The sequence below is a fragment of the Hemiscyllium ocellatum genome, chromosome 9, assembly GCF_020745735.1.
Source record: "Hemiscyllium ocellatum isolate sHemOce1 chromosome 9, sHemOce1.pat.X.cur, whole genome shotgun sequence".
In the NCBI taxonomy this organism is placed as follows: domain Eukaryota; kingdom Metazoa; phylum Chordata; class Chondrichthyes; order Orectolobiformes; family Hemiscylliidae; genus Hemiscyllium; species Hemiscyllium ocellatum.
In genome coordinates, this window is record NC_083409.1 from 115,519,996 (window position 1) to 115,540,372 (window position 20,377).

The window sequence follows — 20,377 nt, forward strand, 5'->3', positions numbered from 1 at the left end:
CTGTCGGAGGGTCAGTGCTGAGGGAGTGCCGCACTGTCGGAGGGTCAGTGCTGAGGGAGTGCCGCACTGTCAGAGGGTCAGTGCTGAGGGAGTGCCGCACTGTCGGAGGGTCAGTGCTGAGGGAGTGCCGCACTGTCGGAGGGTCAGTGCTGAGGGAGTGCCGCACTGTCAGAGGGTCAGTGCTGAGGGAGTGCCGCACTGTCAGAGGGTCAGTGCTGAGGGAGTGCCGCACTGTCGGAGGGTCAGTGCTGAGGGAGTGCCGCACTGTCAGAGGGTCAGTGCTGAGGGAGTGCCGCACTGTCGGAGGGTCAGTGCTGAGGGAGTGCCGCACTGTCGGAGGGTCGGTGCTGAGGGAGTGCCGCACTGTCGGAGGGTCAGTGCTGAGGGAGTGCCGCACTGTCGGAGGGTCAGTGCTGAGGGAGTGCCGCACTGTCAGAGGGTCAGTGCTGAGGGAGTGCCGCACTGTCAGAGGGTCAGTGCTGAGGGAGTGCCCCACTGTCAGAGGGTCAATGCTGAGGCAGTGCCGCACTGTCAGAGGGTCAGTGCTGAGGGAGTGCCGCACTGTCGGAGGGTCAGTGCTGAGGGAGTGCCGCACTGTCGGAGGGTCAGTGCTGAGGGAGTGCCGCACTGTCAGAGGGTCAGTGCTGAGGGAGTGCCGCACTGTCAGAGGGTCAGTGCTGAGGGAGTGCCGCACTGTCAGAGGGTCAGTGCTGAGGGAGTGCCGCACTGTCGGAGGGTCAGTGCTGAGGGAGTGCCGCACTGTCGGAGGGTCAGTGCTGAGGGAGTGTCGCACTGTCGGAGGGTCAGTGCTGAGGGAGTGCCGCACTGTCGGAGGGTCGGTGCTGAGGGAGTGCCGCACTGTCGGAGGGTCAGTGCTGAGGGAGTGCCGCACTGTCGGAGGGTCAGTGCTGAGGGAGTGCCGCACTGTCAGAGGGTCAGTGCTGAGGGAGTGCTGCACTGTCGGAGGGTCAGTGCTGAGGGAGTGCCGCACTGTCGGAGGGTCAGTGCTGAGGGAGTGCCGCACTGTCGGAGGGTCAATGCTGAGGGAGTGCCGCACTGTCGGAGGGTCAGTGCTGAGGGAGTGCCGCACTGTCGGAGGGTCAGTGCTGAGGGAGTGCCGCACTGTCAGAGGGTCAGTGCTGAGGGAGTGCCGCACTGTCGGAGGGTCAGTGCTGAGGGAGTGCCGCACTGTCGGAGGGTCAGTGCTGAGGGAGTGCCGCACTGTCAGAGGGTCAGTGCTGAGGGAGTGCCGCACTGTCAGAGGGTCAGTGCTGAGGGAGTGCCGCACTGTCGGAGGGTCAGTGCTGAGGGAGTGCCGCACTGTCAGAGGGTCAGTGCTGAGGGAGTGCCGCACTGTCGGAGGGTCAGTGCTGAGGGAGTGCCGCACTGTCGGAGGGTCGGTGCTGAGGGAGTGCCGCACTGTCGGAGGGTCAGTGCTGAGGGAGGGCCGCACTGTCGGAGGGTCAGTGCTGAGGGAGTGCCGCACTGTCAGAGGGTCAGTGCTGAGGGAGTGCCGCACTGTCAGAGGGTCAGTGCTGAGGGAGTGCCCCACTGTCAGAGGGTCAATGCTGAGGCAGTGCCGCACTGTCAGAGGGTCAGTGCTGAGGGAGTGCCGCACTGTCGGAGGGTCAGTGCTGAGGGAGTGCCGCACTGTCGGAGGGTCAGTGCTGAGGGAGTGCCGCACTGTCAGAGGGTCAGTGCTGAGGGAGTGCCGCACTGTCAGAGGGTCAGTGCTGAGGGAGTGCCGCACTGTCAGAGGGTCAGTGCTGAGGGAGTGCCGCACTGTCGGAGGGTCAGTGCTGAGGGAGTGCCGCACTGTCGGAGGGTCAGTGCTGAGGGAGTGTCGCACTGTCGGAGGGTCAGTGCTGAGGGAGTGCCGCACTGTCGGAGGGTCGGTGCTGAGGGAGTGCCGCACTGTCGGAGGGTCAGTGCTGAGGGAGTGCCGCACTGTCGGAGGGTCAGTGCTGAGGGAGTGCCGCACTGTCGGAGGGTCGGTGCTGAGGGAGTGCCGCACTGTCGGAGGGTCGGTGCTGAGGGAGTGCCGCACTGTCGGAGGGTCGGTGCTGAGGGAGTGCCGCACTGTCGGAGGGTCAGTGCTGAGGGAGTGCCGCACTGTCGGAGGGTCAGTGCTGAGGGAGTGCCGCACTGTCGGAGGGTCAGTGCTGAGGGAGTGCCGCACTGTCAGAGGGTCAGTGCTGAGGGAGTGCCGCACTGTCGGAGGGTCAGTGCTGAGGGAGTGCCGCACTGTCGGAGGGTCAGTGCTGAGGGAGTGCCGCACTGTCGGAGGGTCAGTGCTGAGGGAGTGCTGCACTGTCGGAGGGTCAGTGCTGAGGGAGTGCCGCACTGTCGGAGGGTCAGTGCTGAGGGAGTGCCGCACTGTCGGAGGGTCAGTGCTGAGGGAGTGCCGCACTGTCGGAGGGTCAGTGCTGAGGGAGTGCCACACTGTCGGAGGGTCAGGACTTCGACTTCACTCCAATCTGTTCTCATTTCTTCCTCTTTCTATCTCAATCCTTTACTGTCATTACTTAAAAAGAGAGTCTGTTCCTTTGGGTTGTCCACTGTGGTCCTATTACTGCCTTACTCTCCCCCCCACCCCAACTCCCCTAACAAACCCCTCCCTCCCCACCTTGCTACCCTTCAGTCGCCCTACTCACTCCTCGCTCCCCTCATCCCATCACTCTCTCCCACTCCCCTTGCCCTCCTCTCACTGCCCCTCAGCCCCTTACTGCCCCCTCACTCCGCCACTCCCCCCTCGCTTCCCCCTCACCCCCACCCAAACCCCTTGCTGCTGCCTTGCCCTGTTTCCCTGTGTGTCACTCCTGTATTCAGTCGGTCCTGGTGTAGGGGATGGTGAGTGGAGGATGGAGGGGGTGTGGGGGGGAAGGCAGGGACACTCTGAGTGAAAGCTGTGTACGGATATCATTGGTTTGTGTGATATCCTGCCCAATTAGTCTGAAGCGCCCACATGGAGCTGCCTTTGGTCTGTCCTGAACAGGGTGATTTGCTCTGGTCACAATCTCACCCACAGACATCCCCAAGCTTCTGGTGCAGGCCCTGCTCAGGCAGTTCTGGAACATTCTGTCTCCCTGACAGGCTCCGATCCTGTAAACCCACAAAGTAGCCACATCTGCTCAATTCCTATCTCTGGATCCCTGTGTAACCACGACCTTCAGGGTATCAGACAGGGTCAGACGGTCAACACCCTCTCAGGGTGTGTTCCATTTGGAAACGTGTCCAACTCTCATCCCCCACCCCGTTCCAGGTGAAACCGCCTGTGTGGACAATGACGAGGAGTGGGGAAAGAGCAGACATATAATATCCAGCCTCAGTTCTCCATAATATACAGTTCTGCCTCGCTGTAATACATAGTGTCATATAATGCTCCCTATAATTTACTTCACCATTCTGGTCTAAACTCCGTCCTCAGTATCTGTGTGATGCTGACATGGTCAATACCCCTTCGATGGGGTGGGGGGAGGGGGGGCGGGGGTGATGGGGGCTGGAATCCTAACTGCTGCAGAGAAAAGTAATGTTTGCATTTCTATAGCACCTTTCACTAGGCCAAAACACTCCCAAGGAGAAAGTGAGGACTGCAGATGCTGGAGATCTAGGTCAAAAAGTGTAGCACTGGAAAAGCCCAGCTGGTCAGGCAGCATCTGAGGAGCAGGAGAATCAATGTTTCAGGCATTAGCCCTTCATCAGGAATAGGATGGAGGGTTTTCGCCTGAAACATCGATTCTCCTGCTCCTTCGATGCTGCCTGACCAGCTGTGCTTTTCCAGCAACACAAAACACTCCCAGATACTTCCCACACAATGAGGACAGTGTTCTCATGTTGGAAATGTAGCAGCCAATTGGTGCACAGCAGGATCCCACAAACAGTAACATGTCAGTGACACCTGAATAAAATGTCCTGGGTACACTTTGTCTTAGTCATACCCAGTCAGGGGTCATACCCAGTCATGGGTCATACCCAGTCAGGGGTCATACCCAGTCATGGGTCATACCCAGTCAGGGGTCATACCCAGTCAGGGGTCCATCCCATTCCTTCACTTCCTTCCTAACTGATGCAAACGTTGAAAAAGGAAGCATGTGATGCCACTCTGAGCTACACAGGGACTGCTCAGCTGTTTCTTTCTAAAAAAAGAAAATAAAAGAATTAGCATTCTCTAAAGTACCAATAAGGAGTGAATCAAAAGGAGTTACTCTGACACAGAATAAGGGAGAGAAATGCACATTACAACAGATCTTTGATGCAGGCACCTGTAAAGAGCACAGTGAGAATGGGAAAGCAATATCTGAACATGGATTGACTCTCCAGTGACATTCTGACAGAATTTCAATTGTTCAAAGAAATAATAAACCTTCACTACAGAAATCAGCAGGTAGCTGGTCAAGAAATGCAGTCAGTCAAGCTCCTCATCACCGGGGGAAACAAAGCATTAACAATAAAACCCTCTGCTATTTCACGTGATTTCCACAAAGATTCTGACCAATTTTCCAGCAGGTTAATGCCTCAGTCAGCCTCTGGGTAACACAAGTCTGGGCTGGTGTCACCTCACTATCACTTGGATAATGCAGTCACTTGATCTGTCAGTAGATGTTGGCCCAGAGAGATGGGACGTGATTTCCTAGTTTAGCTAGTTTAGCTAGTTTAGCTAGTTTAGCTGAAGCTAGTTTAGCTGAAGCTAGTTTAGCTGAAAGGCTGATGGAACGGGTCATTGTTTTTCACTTGTAAATCTTTTTGAAAAGCAGTTCTGGACAATCTTGAGGAATACCCCATTGATGCCACACGAGGGGTACATTGCAGTACAATATGCAAGTGCTTTTTCAGAATCCCTGTCTGCGGTGAGGACATTGCTGGAAAGGTCACCATTTGTTACCCATCCCTAGTTGCCCCTGAGTTGATTGGCTGTCTGGGCTATTTCAGACGGTCTGGACTCACATTGAAACCAGACCAGGTCAGGGTGACAGACCCCCTCTCTCTGAAGGACATTACTGATCCAGCAACGAGAGTGATTGCACAGTCACTGTGCACCGTGAATCCGTGTGTTCATTCTGGGGACCATCACCTTATCATGTGACTCACAGGTTGTGTGAGCCCGGGAATGTCTCAGCCACCGGGATCGTGCTCTGCACTGCACAATGTATCAGAAGCAACGCTTCACCAAGAGACATTGGGGGGAACCGTGTAAGGCCTGCAAACACACAGAGGAACCCCCTAAAGGCCAGCATCATGCTGTAGGTGAAGAGGCAGAACTTTTTGCCTGGAGTCCAGGAGGTTGAGGGGGTTCTCCCACAGAAGTTTATAAACTTGAGGGGCATGGAAAGGGCGAACAGCCAAGGACTTCTTCCTTGGGTGGTGGAGTCCAAAACTAGATGTCATAGGTTAAAGGTGAAAGAGGAAAGATTTACAAAGGACATGAGGGATAATGTTTTCGCTCAAGTGGTGGCACAGGGGAAATGATGGAGACTGGTACAATCACAACATTTAAAAAGCATCTGGTTGGTTATATGAATACGAAGGGTTTAAAGGGATATGGCCCAAGTGCTGGCAAATGGGACAAGGTCAGATTGGGATGTCTGGTCAGCATTGTCAAGTTGGACCGAAGGATCTGCTTCCACGCTGTATATTTCTACGACTATGAATCCATGTCTGATACCACACCAATATATGTCGCATGGGGACAAAACAAGGCAGGAGATTGGCTGCTGTGTCCACCAATTGGCTCTAGCGTCAATAAGAAGGAGGTGGCTACATTTTATATTCCTTTGAGCAGCAAATCAAAGATAGGGCAACAGTCACTGAACATTAACTGACCCCCTGACAGTGCGGCACTCCCTCAGCACTGACCCTCTGACAGTGCAGCACTCCCTCAGCACTGACTCTCTGACTGTGCAGCATTCCCTCAGTACTGACCCTCTGACACTACAGCACTCCCTCAGCACTGACCCTCTGACAGTGCGACACTCCCTCAGCACCGACCCTGTGACAGTGCAGCACTCCCTCAGCACTGACCCTCTGACAGGGTGGCACTCCCTCAGTACTGACCCTCTGACAGTGCGGCACTCCCTCAGCACTGACCCTCTGACAGTGCGGCACTCCCTCAGTACTGACCCTCTGACAGTGCAGCACTCCCTCAGCACTGATCCTCTGACAGTGCAGCACTCCCGCAGTACTGACCCTCTGGCAGTGCAGCACTCCCCCAGCACTGACCCTCTGATGGTGCGGCACTCACTCAACACTGACCCTTTGGACTGGATGGTATGGTTTCTGCTTCAGTGTGCTGTACCAGGACTGTCAATCCCTCCCAGGGGTAGTGCCCATTGTCCTGGGATTGGCTGGCAGGTGCCGTGGGTGGACCTTGCTGCTCCCTGGCCTTGTGTTCCTCAACGGAGCACCTGGTCAGGAAAGCCCCAACAAACAAGGCCCCACCTGGAAACTGATCGCAGGGGAAGTGACCAGGATGGGATTAGTAACAGTAAACATGATCCTCTGTGTCTGAGACACTGTCACTGGAACTAAAAAGGGAGGGACATAAAGGAAACATTCTGCATCTTTCTTTTGAGTTAGTAAGGTAAAGAAGGTTCTAGACAGTGTTGGGGTCAGCTCAGTGCATGAGGAGACAAAGGAAATATGAGGGGGACTGAGAGGGACGGAATGGCGTTTCCAGGTTGTTGAGAGGTTTTGATGCAGAAGTTTAGGGAAATGATTCCCTCTCGTACCTGTCAGGCCGGGAGGAAGCTGTAGAGCGCAGGAGCCATGGTTTATGAAGGAAGTGGAATCTCTGGTCAAGAGGAAGAAGAAGGCTTATGTTAGGATGAGATGTGAGGGCACTTGAGGGTTACAAGGTAGCCAGGAAAGGCCTAAAGAGAGAACTCAGAAGAGCCAGGAGGAGACCTGGGAAGTTGTTGGAGGACAGGATCAGGGTAAACCCTAAGGCTTTCTATAGGTATTTAAGGAATAAAAGAATGGCGAGAGTAAGATTAGGGCCAATCAAGGATAGTAGTGGGAAGTTGTGTGTCAGAGGAGGTAGGGGGAACACTAAATGAATATTTTTCAACAGTATTCACTCTAGAAAACAACAATGTTGTCGAGGAGAATACTGAGATACAGGCTACTAGGGAAGGTGGGATTGAGGTTCACAAGGAAGAGGTATTAGAAATCCTGCAGAGTGTGAAAATAGATAAGTCCCCTGGGCCGGATGGGATTTATCCTAGGATCCTCTGGGAAGCCAGGGAGGAGATTGCTGAGCCTTTGGCATTGATCTTTAAATCGTCATTGTCTACAGGAATAGTGCCAGAAGACTGGAGGATAGCAAATGTGATTTCCCTGTTCAAGAAGGGGAGTAGAGACAATCCTGGTAATTATAGACTAGTGAGCCTTACTTCAGTTGTTGGTAAAGTGTTGGAAAAGGTTATAAGAGATAAGATTTATAATCATCTAGAAAAGAATAATTCGATGAGGGATAGTCAGCACGGTTTTGTGAAAGGTAGGTCGTGCCTAACAAACCTTATTGAGTTCTTTGAGAAGGTGACCAAACAGGTAGATGAGAGTAAACGGGTTGATGTGGTGTATATGGATTTCAGCAAGGCGTTTGATAAGGTTCCCCACGGTAGGCTATTGTACAAAATGCGGAGGAATGGGATTGTGGGAGATATAGCAGTTTGGATCAGTAATTAGCTTGCTGAAAGAAGACAGAGGGTGGTGGTTGATGGGAGATGTTCATCCTGGAGTCCAGTTACCGGTAGTGTACCACAAAGGTCGGTGTTGGGTCCACTGCTGTTCATCATTTTTATAAATGACCTGGATGAAGGCATAGAAGGGTGGGTTAGTAAATTTGCAGACGACACTAAGGTCGGTGGGTAGTGACGAAGGATGTTATAGGTTACAGAGAGACATAGATAAGCTGCAAAGCTGGGCTGAGAGGTGGCAAATGAAGTTTAATGCGGACAAGTATGGGGACAGCAAACACAAGGGGACACAACTTTAAAGTGAGGGGAGATAGGTATAAGACAGATGTCAGAAGTAGTTTCTTTACTCAGAGAGTAGTAAGGGTATGGAATGCTTTGCCTGCAACGGGAGTAGATTCGCCAACTTTAAGTACATTTAAGTCGTCATTGGACAAACATATGGATGTACATGGAATAGTGTAGGTTAGATGGGCTTCAGATTGGTATGACAGCTTGGCGCAACATCGAGGGCCGAAGGGCCTGTACTGCGCTGGAATGTTCTATGTTCCAAAAACACAGCTCTGATTGAGAAATCATGTTTCCAAATTTTCCGTCAACTTGGTGTGAGGTTACCCCACCCCCTCCCCACAACATACCCTTCCCTAACACCCCCTCACCCTCCCCAACACATCCTCCCCCAACACACCCTCCCCAACACACCCTCCCCCAACACCCCTTTCCCCAACACACCCTCCCCAACACCCCTTCCCCCAACACACCCTCCCCCAACACCCCTTCCCCCAACACACCCTCCCCCAACAACCCCTCCCCCAACACACCCTCCCCCCAACACACCCTCCCCCAACACACCCTCCCCCAACAACCCCTCCCCCAACACACCCTCCCCCCAACACACCCTCCCCCCAAAACACCCTCCCCCCAACACACCCTCCCCCCAACACACCCTCCCCCAACACACCCTTCTCCCAACACCCCCTCCCCCAACACTCCCTCCCCCAACACTCCCTCCCCCAACACTCCCTCCCCAACACTCCCTCCCCCAAAAACCCCTCCCCAACAACCCCTCCCCTAACACACCCTCCCCCAACACACCCTCCCCCCAACATACCCTCCCCCAACACTCCCTCCTCCAACACACTCTCCCCCAACACCCCTTCCCCCAACACCCTCTCCCCAACACCCCATCCCCAACACCCCTTCCCCCAACACCCCCTCCCCCAACACTCCCTCCCCCAACACTCCCTCCCCTCAACACACCCTCCCCACTACACACCCTCCCCCCAACACCCTCCCCCCAACACCCCCTCCCCAACACCCCCTCCCCAACACACCCTCCCCAACACCTCCTCCCCCAACACTCCCTCTCCCAACACTCCCTCCCCCAAAAACCCCTCCCCAACAACCCCTCCCCCAACACTCCCTCCTCCAACACACCCTCCCCCAACACCCCTTCCCCCAACACACCCTCCCCCCAACACTCCCTCCTCCAACACACTGTCCCCCAACACACCCTCCCCCCAAACCCCCTCCCCCAAAACCCCCTCCCCAACAACCCCTTCCCCAACACACCCTCCCCCCAACACACCCTCCCCCCAACACTCCCTCCTCCAACACACCCTACCCAACATCCCTTCTCTCAACACCCCCTCCCCCAATACTCCCTCCCCAACACCCTCCCCCCAACATCCCCTCACACAGAGGGTGGTACGTGTATGGAATGAGCTGCCAGAGGAAGTGGTGGAGGCTGGTACAATTGCAACGTTTAAGAGGCATTTGGATGGGTGTATGAATAGGAAGGGTTTGGAGGGATATGGGCCGGGTGCTAGCAGGTGGGACTAGATTGGGTTGGGATATCTGGTCAACATGGACGGGTTGGACCGAAGGGTCTGTTTCCATGCTGTACATCTCTGTGACTCTATGAGTGACTGAGTACACTGTGATTACACTCATTGGAATTTAGAGAATGAGGGGGGAATCTTATAGAAACATTATGAAGGGACTAGATAAGATAGAAGCAGGGGGGTTATGTTCACTGGTGGGTGAAATTAGGACTGGGGGCATAATCTCAAAACAAGGGGGATCAGATTTAGGGCTAAGCTGAGGAGGGTTGTGAATATGTGGAATTCCCTGCTTAGTGAAGCAGATGAGGTTATTCCATTAAATGTTTTTAGCAAAGATAGATTTTAGAACAATGAAGTAATTAAGGGATACGGTGAGAGGGTGGGTAAGTGGAGCTGAGACCACAAAAAGATCAGTCATGGTCTTATTGAGTGGTGGGGCAGCCTCGAAGGGCCAGGCGGCCGACTCCTGCTCCTCGCTCTGATGTTCTTATTGAATGCATCCCACTGCTTTGATGTGGATTTTCCTGCAAGTAGCCGCTGCCAGTTCACTTTAGTCGGCTCCTGCCTTATCCCACATCGCCTTCCCCAGTTCAAAACCTCTATTCCTGGAGTGAGCAGGGGAGTGTGAGTAGGTGAGTGTGAGTAGGTGAGTGTGAGCAGGGGAGTGTGAGTAGGTGAGTGTGAGCAGGGGAGTGTCACTGGGTCAGAATCCTGGAATGCCCTCCGTAAGGGCATTATGGTGTTACCCACAGCTCCTGGACTGCATTGCTCAAGAAGGAAGCTCACCCCCACTTTCTCAACACATGAATGAGTAAAAAAAAATCTACCACCGTGTTTTCAGATGATGTTGCTGAGGGGTGATGTGTTGGTGAGGGATACTGGAGGCTGAAGGACTATCCCTGAGGGACACCAGAGTCACAGCGTGGGAGGAAGAGTGGCTGTGAGTCATTCTCCAGCTATCTTCAAGAAGATGAGAATGGGTGAGGGAAGGTGAGTCCAGGTGGAGGATAGCGAAGAGGCTTTGGAGAATGATTTGAAAAGGAAATAATTTCAGGCCTGGGGAGTGAGCACACAAGTGAGATTAATTGCATCGAGTTTTCATTGAGCCAACAGGCACTCTGGGCTGAGTGGCCCCTTATTTTCCAATCTTTTTCCATAATTTTCTTCATGTATCAGATTCAAAACTCTTCTGAGAAAGTATTTTGAGTTCCAATTAAATGCCCCGATCAGAGCTATTTCACTGGTGTCTATGCAATGAGAACGTGCCATTGATACTGGAGTTTGTTCTGTTGTTTACCCAAACAGTGGAAGGCTGTGTGTGTCTCTATGTGAGGGGGAGAGTGTGTGTCAGTGTATGACTGTATCTGACTCGCTCTGTCTGTGTGTATATGTGTGTCTGTGTATCTGTCTGTCTTCCTCTCTCTGTGTATGTGTGCCTATGTATGTCTCACTTTGTGTGTGTGTCTGTGCGCATTTCAGCGTGTGTGTGTGTGTGTGTGTGTGTGTGTGTCTGTGTCTGTCTGTGTCTGTGTCTGTCTGTGTGTGTGTGTGTGTGTCTGTGTCTGTGTGTGTGTGTCAGTGCCTCACTGTCTGTGGTCTGTGTCTCCCTCTGTGTGAATGAGTGAGCGAGGCAGTGAGTGTTTAACACTGAGGCAGGGTTATTGATGTCAGAATTTCTAAAGCACATCTCTAAAGGGTGGTTCCTTTCATTGCAGGTGAACACAAATTCTCTCGGACTGCTGGGAGAGAAGGGGCAGAAAGGAGAGCCTGCTGTGGTGGAACCTGTGAGTATAAACCCCACCCACTGTCCCACTGCTGTCGCTCATGATCAGAGGCTGGGACACCAGGTCCCTCTGTCAGACTGAACCACAGGCTTTCCTGCAGGCATGTGTGCTGCCTCTCCTGGCCAAATAGTCGCACAGGAAACTGGAGCAAACGGAGTCTTAACAAAGCCCAAGAAAACAAGCCCTCAGGCTGGACAGATCGTCCAAACAGAACAACTCCATGATCTTAGAGCAATGGGAATGCAAGGATGTCAGAGAGAGAGTGATAGAGAGGAGAGAGGGGACCTGGAGCAAGAGAGGGAGGAACCGGGGGGGGTGGGAGGCAAGAGGAGAGAGGGAGACTGGGAAGCAGAGAGAGAGGAACACTGAAGAGGAGACACAAAAAGAGGGTGAAAGAGAGGTTTGATAACAGCAGCTCTTCAAAACAATGACGAGAGAAGTTAAAACTAACGCTGGTCTTTGATCTGTTTCAGGGAATGCTGATAGAAGGACCCCCTGGGCTGGCAGGAGCACCGGTAAGATTTTATCAACTCGCAAACAAATCCCATTATAGAATCCCTTCCAGTGTACAATCATTCTTCGCTGTGTATTCACTCCCCACTGTAAAATGGAAGCAGGAGTAGTCTGCTCAGCCCATCAAGCCTGTCCTTCCATTCAACACATGGAACACTTGATTGAACACTTCAATGCCTTTTCCCCTTCCCATCCCCATCTCCCTGTCCCCCACCGGGAATCAGAAACTGAACAACTGTTTCCAGAAACAGCTCTCTGTGGTGGACAATTCCAACGATTCACAACTCTCTGAGTAAAATACTTTCTCCTCATCTTGGTCCTCAGTGGCATCCCCCTTATTTTTAAATTGCACCCCTCTCCCTTCATCGAGAGGTCAGTAACCGGGGGCACAGTTTTAAGGTAATGAGCGAGAGGGTTAGAGGGGACTGGAAGGTTGTGGGCATCTGAAACTGACAGTCTGAAAGGACGGGGAAGGTGAAGCCCATCATGCCCGATAAGCTTGGGGTGTTTTTGTTGGAACGCAGGAGGGTAAAGGGGGAACCTGATAGAGATGCGTAAGGTTATGAGGGACATGGACAGGGTGGATAGAAAGCAGCTGTTCCCCTCAGTCTAAGGTCAATAACAAGGGAGCATCATTCTGAGGTAACAGCAGGAAGTGTAGAGATGATTAATGGAAAAGCTGGTGGGGGCCTGGAATGCGCTGCCTGGGGAGTGGGGGTGGGATTGAGGCAGGAATCCTCACAAACTTTAACAAATACTTGGATGAGCATTTCAAATATCATAAAGTTCAAGGCTACGGGCCAAGTACTGGAAAATGGGACAGATTTAGAACAGTTTAATTAATGCACATTCAATGGGCCAAAGGGCTTTTCCAGTAATTCTGTGATTCACTTCAGCTCTGCAATCATCTCCAATAACCCCGCCCCCATGGTAAAACCCCGCCCCCATGGTATAACCACACCCCCATGGTATAACCCCACCCTCATGGTATAACCCTGCCCCCATGGTATAACCCCGCCCCCATGGTATAACCACACCCCCATAGTATAACCCCACCCTCATGGTATAACCCCGCCCCCATGGTATAACCCCACCCCTATGGTATAACTCCACCCCCATGGTATAACCCCACCCCCATGGTATAACCCCACCCTCATGGTATAACCCTGCCCCCATGGTATAACCACACCCCCATGGTATAACCCCACCCTCATGGTATAACCCCACCCCCATGGTATAACCCCACCCCCATGGTATAACCCTGCCCCCATGGTATAACCCCACCCCCATGGTATAACCCTGTCCCCATGGTATAACCCCACCCCCATGGTATAACCCTTCCCCTATGGTATAACCCTGCCCCCATGGTATAACCCTGTCCCCATGGTATAACCCCACCCCCATGGTATAACCCCACCCCTATGGTATAACCCCACCCCCATAGTATAACCCTGCTCCCATGGTAAACCACGTCCCCATGGTATAACCACGCCCCTTCTATATAATCCCACCCCCATGGTATATCCCCACCCCCCAGAGTGTAACCCTGCCCACACAGTATAACTCCACCCCACACCGGCTAGTCCAACACCCCTTTGTGTAAACCCATTCAACTCTGTCACCCCTCCCCACACAGCGTAACCCCTCAACCACAGTGTAACCCCGCCCAGCCACAGTGTAACCCCATCCCCCATTGTGTAACCCCACCCCACCCCCTCTGTTTTAACCCCCCCCTCCCCCCACTGTTGGGAGGTGCGGGAAGTGGATGAGATGTACTCGAGGGCATCATTGACCACGTGGGAAGGGAAGTTGCGTTCTTTGAAGAAGGAGGCCATCAGGTGTGTTCTGTGGTGGAACTGGTCCTCCTGGGAGCAAATACGGTGGAGGCGGAGGAATTGGGAATACGGGATGGCATTTTTACAGGAGGCAGGGTGGGAGGAGGTGTAGTTCAGTAGTTGTGGGAGTCCATGGGTTCGTACTGGATGTCTGTGTTGAGTCAGTCATCGGAGATGGAGATGGAGAGGTCGAGAAAGGGGAGGGAGGTGTCTGAGGTAGCTGAGGTGAATTTAAGGTCAGGGAGGAAGGTGTTGGTGAAGTTAATGAACTGCTCAACATCCTCGCGGGAACCCAAGGTAGCGCCAATATAGTCATCAATATAACGGAGGAACAGGTGAGGAATGGTGCTGGTGTAGCTGAGGAAGATGGACTGTTCCAAGTACCCGACGAAGAGACAGGCATAGCGGGGCCCATATGGGTGCCCATGGCTACCCCTTTGGTTTGGAGGAAGTGGGAGGATTGGAAGAGGAAGTTGTTGAGGGTGAGGACCAGTTCAGCCAGATGGATGAGGGTGTTGGTGGAACAGCGTGAGAGAAAGAAACGGAGGGTGTGGAGACCTTCATTGTGGTGAATGGATGTGTACAGGGACTGGATGTCCATGGGGAAGATGAGATGTTGGAGGCTGGGGATACGAAAATCCTAGAGGAGGTTAGGGCATAGGTGCTGTCCCGAACGTAGTTGGGTGTTCCTGGACCAAGGGGGGACAGGACGGTGTCAAGGTTAACAGAGATAAGTTCGGTGGGACAGGGGCAGGCTGACAATGGGCCGGTCAGGTTTGTGAACTTTAGGAAGGAGGGAAAATCGGGCGGTGCGGGGTTCATGGACAATGAGGTTGGAGGCTGTGGGTGGGCAATCCCCAGAGATGATGAGGTTGTGGATGGTCTGGGAGATGATGGTTTGGTGATGAAGGGTGAGGTAATGGTTGAGGAGGTGGTAGGAGATGGTGTCTGTGAGTTGGCATCTGGCTACAGCAGTGTAGAGGTCAGTACGCCACACCATCACCACCACCCTCTCCTCCACTGACAGGTGAGGTGATCAATATCACGGTGACAGTTAGAAATGTAGAGATTAAGAGTGGGTAACAGACCAGAGCGGGGTGTGTTAGGGCGGGAGAAGGGGTCCTCAGTGGATGTGCAGGGGTCCAGACAGGAAATGTAGGTCCAGAGGTGGAAATAGAGGTGGTGGAGGAAGTGTTTGATGCTGAAACATGTGTCGAGTTAATTTATCCGGGAGCAGAGGGGGATGAAGGTGAGGCCTTTGCTGAGGACTGATTGTTCATCCTCAATGAGGGGGAGGTCTGGGGGGATGGTGAAAACTCAACAGGCCTGGGAGCTGGGATCCGGGGTAGGGCTGGATCTGGGAGTGGGGGTAGGGCTGGAGCTGGGACCCGAGGTAGGGCTGGAGCTGGGAGTGGGGGTGCAGACTGTCTCTGGAGGGATATGGCTATGGGATCATGGGTGACATCACCAAAGGAAGTATCGCTCACCCTGTGGGTCAGGGGGGTGGGCGGAAGTGGTGCCTTTGGTGGCATCCACGGAGGTGGAAGTGATGTAAGGTGTGATGTTTATGATGCTTTTGGTGGTGTTCCGGTGAGTGATGTTGGTGGGGGAGGAAGTGGTTGAGGCGGCAGGTGGAAGTGACATGACAGGTGGACTTCACGTTGGTTTTCGTGGCGGTGGGTTCTTGGTGATCATGGAAGCGGTATTGTCGGCAGTGGCTGACGTCTGTTGAGTGATGGGGATGGAAGGCACGTCCACACGGGATCAATGTCAATTTTACCAGTGTCCTCATCTCCCCACCCCCAACTTAACCACCAACTCTGCACTGCCCTCTTGATCTGCCCATCACCTTTCCCACCCACCCACTCCACCCTCCTCTCCGACCTTTTCCCTGACCTTCATCTGCCTATCACATTCCCAGCTGCCTTCCCCCAGCACCAGGCCCCCTCCCAGTTATCTCTCAGCCCCTGGCCCACAAGCCTCATTCCTGATGAAGGGCTTATGCCCAGAATGTCGATTCTCCTGCTCCTTGGATGCTGCCTGACCTGCTGCGCTTTTCCAGCATCACACTCTTTGATTGTTTAGAACATAGAAAAGTACAGCACAGAACAGGCCCTTTGGCCCACGATGTTGTACCGAAGATTAATCCTAATGTAAAATATAATAACTTCACCTACGCACCCCTCAACTCACTGCTATCCATGTGCATGTCCAATAGTCGCTAAAATGTCCCCAATGACTCTGCTTCCACCACCACCGCTGGCAACACATTCCATGCATTCACAACTCTCTGCATAAAGAACCTACCTCTGATGGCTCCTCTATCCCTTTCCCCTAATATCTTAATACGATGACCCCTCATACCAGTCAATCCTGCCCTGGGGAAACGTCTCTGGCTATTGACTCTATCTATGCCTCTCATTACCTTGTACACCTCGACCAGGTCTCCTCTCTTCCTCCATCTCTCCAGAGAGAAAAGTCTGAGCTTATTCAACCTTTCTTCATAAGACAAGCCCTCCAGTCCAGGCAGCATCCTGGTAAACCTTCGTTACACCCTCTCCACAGCCTCTGTATCTTTCCGATAGTAGGGCAACCACAACTGGACACAATATTAATTACTTCATTGTTCTAAAATCTATCTTTGCTAAAAACATTCAATGGAATAACCTCATCTGCTTCACTAAGCAGGGAATTCCACAGATTCACAACCCTCCTCAACTTAGCCCTAAATCTGATCCCCCTTGTTTTGAGATTATGCCCCCAGTCCTAATTTCACCCACCAGTGAACATAACCTCCCTGCTTCTATCTTATCTAGTCCCTTCATAATGTTTCTATAAGATCCCCCCTCATTCTCTAAATTCCAATGAGTGTAATCACAGTGTACTCAGTCACTCATAGAGTCATAGAGATGTACAGCATGGAATAGGAGTAGGCCATTCAGCCCCTCAAACCTGCTACACCATTCGATAAAAGCATATCTTTCCTATGGCTGAACTCCACATACCTGCCTTGGGCCTATATCCCTTAATACCTTTGCTTCATAAAAACTTGTCTATTTCAGATTTAAGTTTAACAACTGAATTAGCATCGACTGTTAGTTGTGGAAGAGCGTTCCAAACCTTTCCCTCTCTTTGTGGGTGCAACTGCTTCTTAACATCTCTCCCGATCCTCTGGCCCACACTAAATCCCTGCTTTGAAAAACCTCACCCATTGGAAATAGTTTCTCTTTCCCTGATAAAGCTTCAGCTAGTTTTATTTGGACGCTGTCCCTGATCCTCTGGTAATTCCTTTGGAACTTCCAGCAAGCTCTCCTCCATCTCCTGCTGTAAATACTGATGCAAAATAATTCTTCAGCATGTCTGCCATTTTCCTGTAGTCACTGACGGTATCCCCACTCTCAGCCTTCAATGGGCCAGTTTTACTCTGAACCAGCTGCTTTCCTTTCAAATCGTTATCAAATCTCTTCTTATTCTCTTTTATGTCAATTGCAAGTTTCCCTCAATGATAATTTTTAGCCACTGTTATAAGCAGCTTTGTCACCCTTTGTTGGTCTTTGTCACATTCTTTGGGATCTGTACTGTTAGTTGTGTTTTTATAAACACTTCCTTTTATGTTTATGCTGTCCCTTATCTGCTCTGATGTCTATGGCTGTTTTTTTTTGTGAGGTAGATCTTTTCCTTGTCATTGTTACAAACTGTTTCTGGATGACATTCAATGTTTCTTTGAAGACCCTGCACTGTTCCCTGGTTGTTTTCCCAATCAGCAGAGCTTCCCAGTTTCCTGTGGACAGTCTCAGCCTCATCCCATTTAACATCTGTCTTATTTCAATTCAAAATGAAACTCGATTATGTTATGATCACTATTTGACAAATGCTCACAAACATCTAGATCAAATTAAATCATAACTAGATCCAATATGACTTGTCACATCTACATGTTGCTGAAGAAAATTGTTCTGAACATACTTTAAAAATCCATAATTTTTCTGTTAAGTGCTTGTCTATTTCTCCCAGTCTGTGATATGGTGAAAATCTTCCATTAATACTAATCAATTAATACTAATCTTCTATTAATACGAGTTTACCTTTGCTACATAGATGCCTAATTTCAGTAATTAGACTATCTAGCTGTGAGCTCCTACCAGCCGGAGAATCCCCCCACCTGTACACCTCCCCCCTCAGTACAATCATCCTGTCAGCTTCACTGTCCCTGACTGTAAACACTATCTCCTGCAGAAACAAAACACTGAAGGTGTTGGAAATCTGAAACAAACACAAAGTGCTGGAAAAACTCAGTAGAGCTGGTAGTGTCTGTGGAGAGAGAAACACAGACTTAATGTTTGAAGTATTCGATTCTATGGAAGCTATCCCCACTGGTGTGTCACTCCTGCAGTTTATTTTATGGACACTGCCTAATCATTCCCCCTGTATAATTATTCCCTGTTCTATAATTACTCCGACTGTATGTTCACTCAGTCCCCACTCTATCAGCAGTTGCACTGTGAGGAGCACAGCTCTGCACACCATGCTCCAAATATACTTCCACCAAGCCTTGAACTGATTACAGTGAGACAGTGTTACTGTGATACACCAACTCTCCGGGAATAAAGGCCAACACATCATTTGCTGCATTCCTTCCTTGCTGTCCCTACACGCTACCTTTCAATAATTCCTGAACAAGGACATCCGAGTGCCTTGGAACTTCCCCACTTCCCAGCCTCTCCCTATTTAGGGAAAGCTCTGTATTTCTGATTGTCCTGTCAGGCTGGAAACCTCCCGTTTCTCCACATTGTGTTCCATCTGCCAAATGTCCGCTCACTCACTGAGCTTCTCCAAATCCCCTTCGTGTGTCTTTGTACATCCTCCTCACAGCTCACACTGCCTCCTCATCTGTGTTTGCAACAAATTCACATCAAAGTGATGAAGGCAGATTGGGAACAGCCAGGATTCAATCACTGATCCATGTGGAACATGACCAGTCCCAGCCTGCCCTCTGATAGGTTGTGAATCTTTAGCATTCTCTCCCCCAGAGGGCAGTGGATATCAGTCAGCACCCTGATTTAAGGCTGGCATCAAGAGGGGTTTGATCTCAGGCAATTAAGGGATGGGGAATGAGACTGAATGTTGGTGGACAGGTGTGATAGAGAGGGGGAGAGTGTGGGACTACTCCCACAGGGAGGGGGAGGGGGAGAGGGAGGGGGGGGAGAGGGGGGGAGAGGGAGGGGCAGGAGCAGGGACAGGGGCTGGGACTCACTCCCACAGGGTGGGGAGAGTCTAGGACACACTCCTAGAGAGGGGGAGATTGTGGGACTCACTCCCACAGGGAGGGGGACACTGTGGGACTCACTCCCACAGAGAGGTGGGGAGTCTGAGACTCACTCCCACAGGGAGGGGGAGAGTGTGGGACTCACTCCCTCAGGAAGGGGGAGACTGTGGGACTCACTCCCACAGGGAGGGGGAGAGTGTGGGACTCACTCCCTCAGGAAGGGGGAGACTGTGGGACTCACTCCCACAGGGAGGGGGAGAGTGTGGGACTCACTCCCACAGGGAGGGGTAGAGTCTGGGACTCACTCCCACAGGGAGGGGGACACTGTGGGACTCACTCCCAGAGGGGGAGAGGGGGGAATGCAGGACTCACTCCCACAGGGAGTTAGGGGGTGATGGGGAAATGTGGGACTTGGAAGGATAGCCTGGGACCAGTGCCATGGCTGTGTGCTGTTGTATTTTCCCCTGCTCCTGTCCCTTACAGCAGCATTGACGCCTGTACAGACTGAACTAGACACAGTTCTCTAATAGGTTTCACAGGCACGGATTACATCAGATTTTCTTGCCTTGGTTTAGGGTCTCCCAGGTTCTGCTGGTTTGACTGGCCCTCCAGGACCCCCAGGCGATCCAGGTCAGAGGGTAAGTCACAACTCACAAATAAACGTCAACAAGTGAAAATGCTGTCTTGAAACCGTTAGACTAGAATTGATCTTTCTAAGTTTGAAGACTTAATATTTCTGAAGGGATTGAAAAAGTTGATGTCAATAAAAACTGAATTTCTTTCTGAATGGTCTGGTTGAAGTTTGACATAATTTTGCATTTGGAATTTAAAATCGGGAAACTGTGGAATGTGCAAACACCCCTTTGTGAAAACAAAACCTCTTCAAAACTCACAGCTGAAGAATAATCCAAACCCTCAGCATTGATGGATTTGTGAGGAATGACTCCTTCATGTAGAGACTGAGGAGCTGGGACAGAGAGAAGCTTTAGGATGGTCATGTGGAAAGGCAGCCCCTTCTGCATACACTCACCGCTGTTGATGCACATGAAAGAAAATTATTCAAGGTTCCCTGGAGGATCCGTTTACTGTTGATTGAGGGACAGAGAGAAAAAGAAGGAATTCTTTGACTTACATTACCATACCACGTTCACACAAACCAGATGTTTGAAGGTTATTAAAATGCACAGTCAGAAACATTCCTCACTGGCAGAAAGCTGCACTTTGGCAGATGGCATTCCAGTCTGTCAGAATTGCCCAGAATTTAACGTTTGTCAAACACTGTTTGCTTTCCTTTCACGTTAAACCCAGTAAGTCAACATGACTCACAGATCACAGATTCCTTCTGTATAACACTCAGCCTGAGCTCTCACTCCAACAACTCACTGTGAGCTCGAGTTTTATACCCAGCTCTATCACAGAAAATTACTGTCCAATCCACTCCAAA

At 51.6% G+C, this 20,377-nt stretch overlaps 1 protein-coding gene across 2 annotated transcripts in view; it reads left to right on the forward strand.

Moving 5' to 3' along the window:
• Nucleotides 1–20,377, forward strand: part of LOC132819213 (collagen alpha-1(XI) chain-like) — a 220,848-nt gene that overhangs the window by 13,906 nt on the left and 186,565 nt on the right. For both annotated transcript variants that reach the window (XM_060830676.1, XM_060830677.1), the window contains 3 exons: nucleotides 11,251–11,319; nucleotides 11,793–11,834; nucleotides 19,509–19,571. In XM_060830676.1, coding sequence (XP_060686659.1) covers nucleotides 11,251–11,319; nucleotides 11,793–11,834; nucleotides 19,509–19,571 — 174 coding nt within the window. The remainder of the gene's footprint in view (nucleotides 1–11,250; nucleotides 11,320–11,792; nucleotides 11,835–19,508; nucleotides 19,572–20,377) is intronic.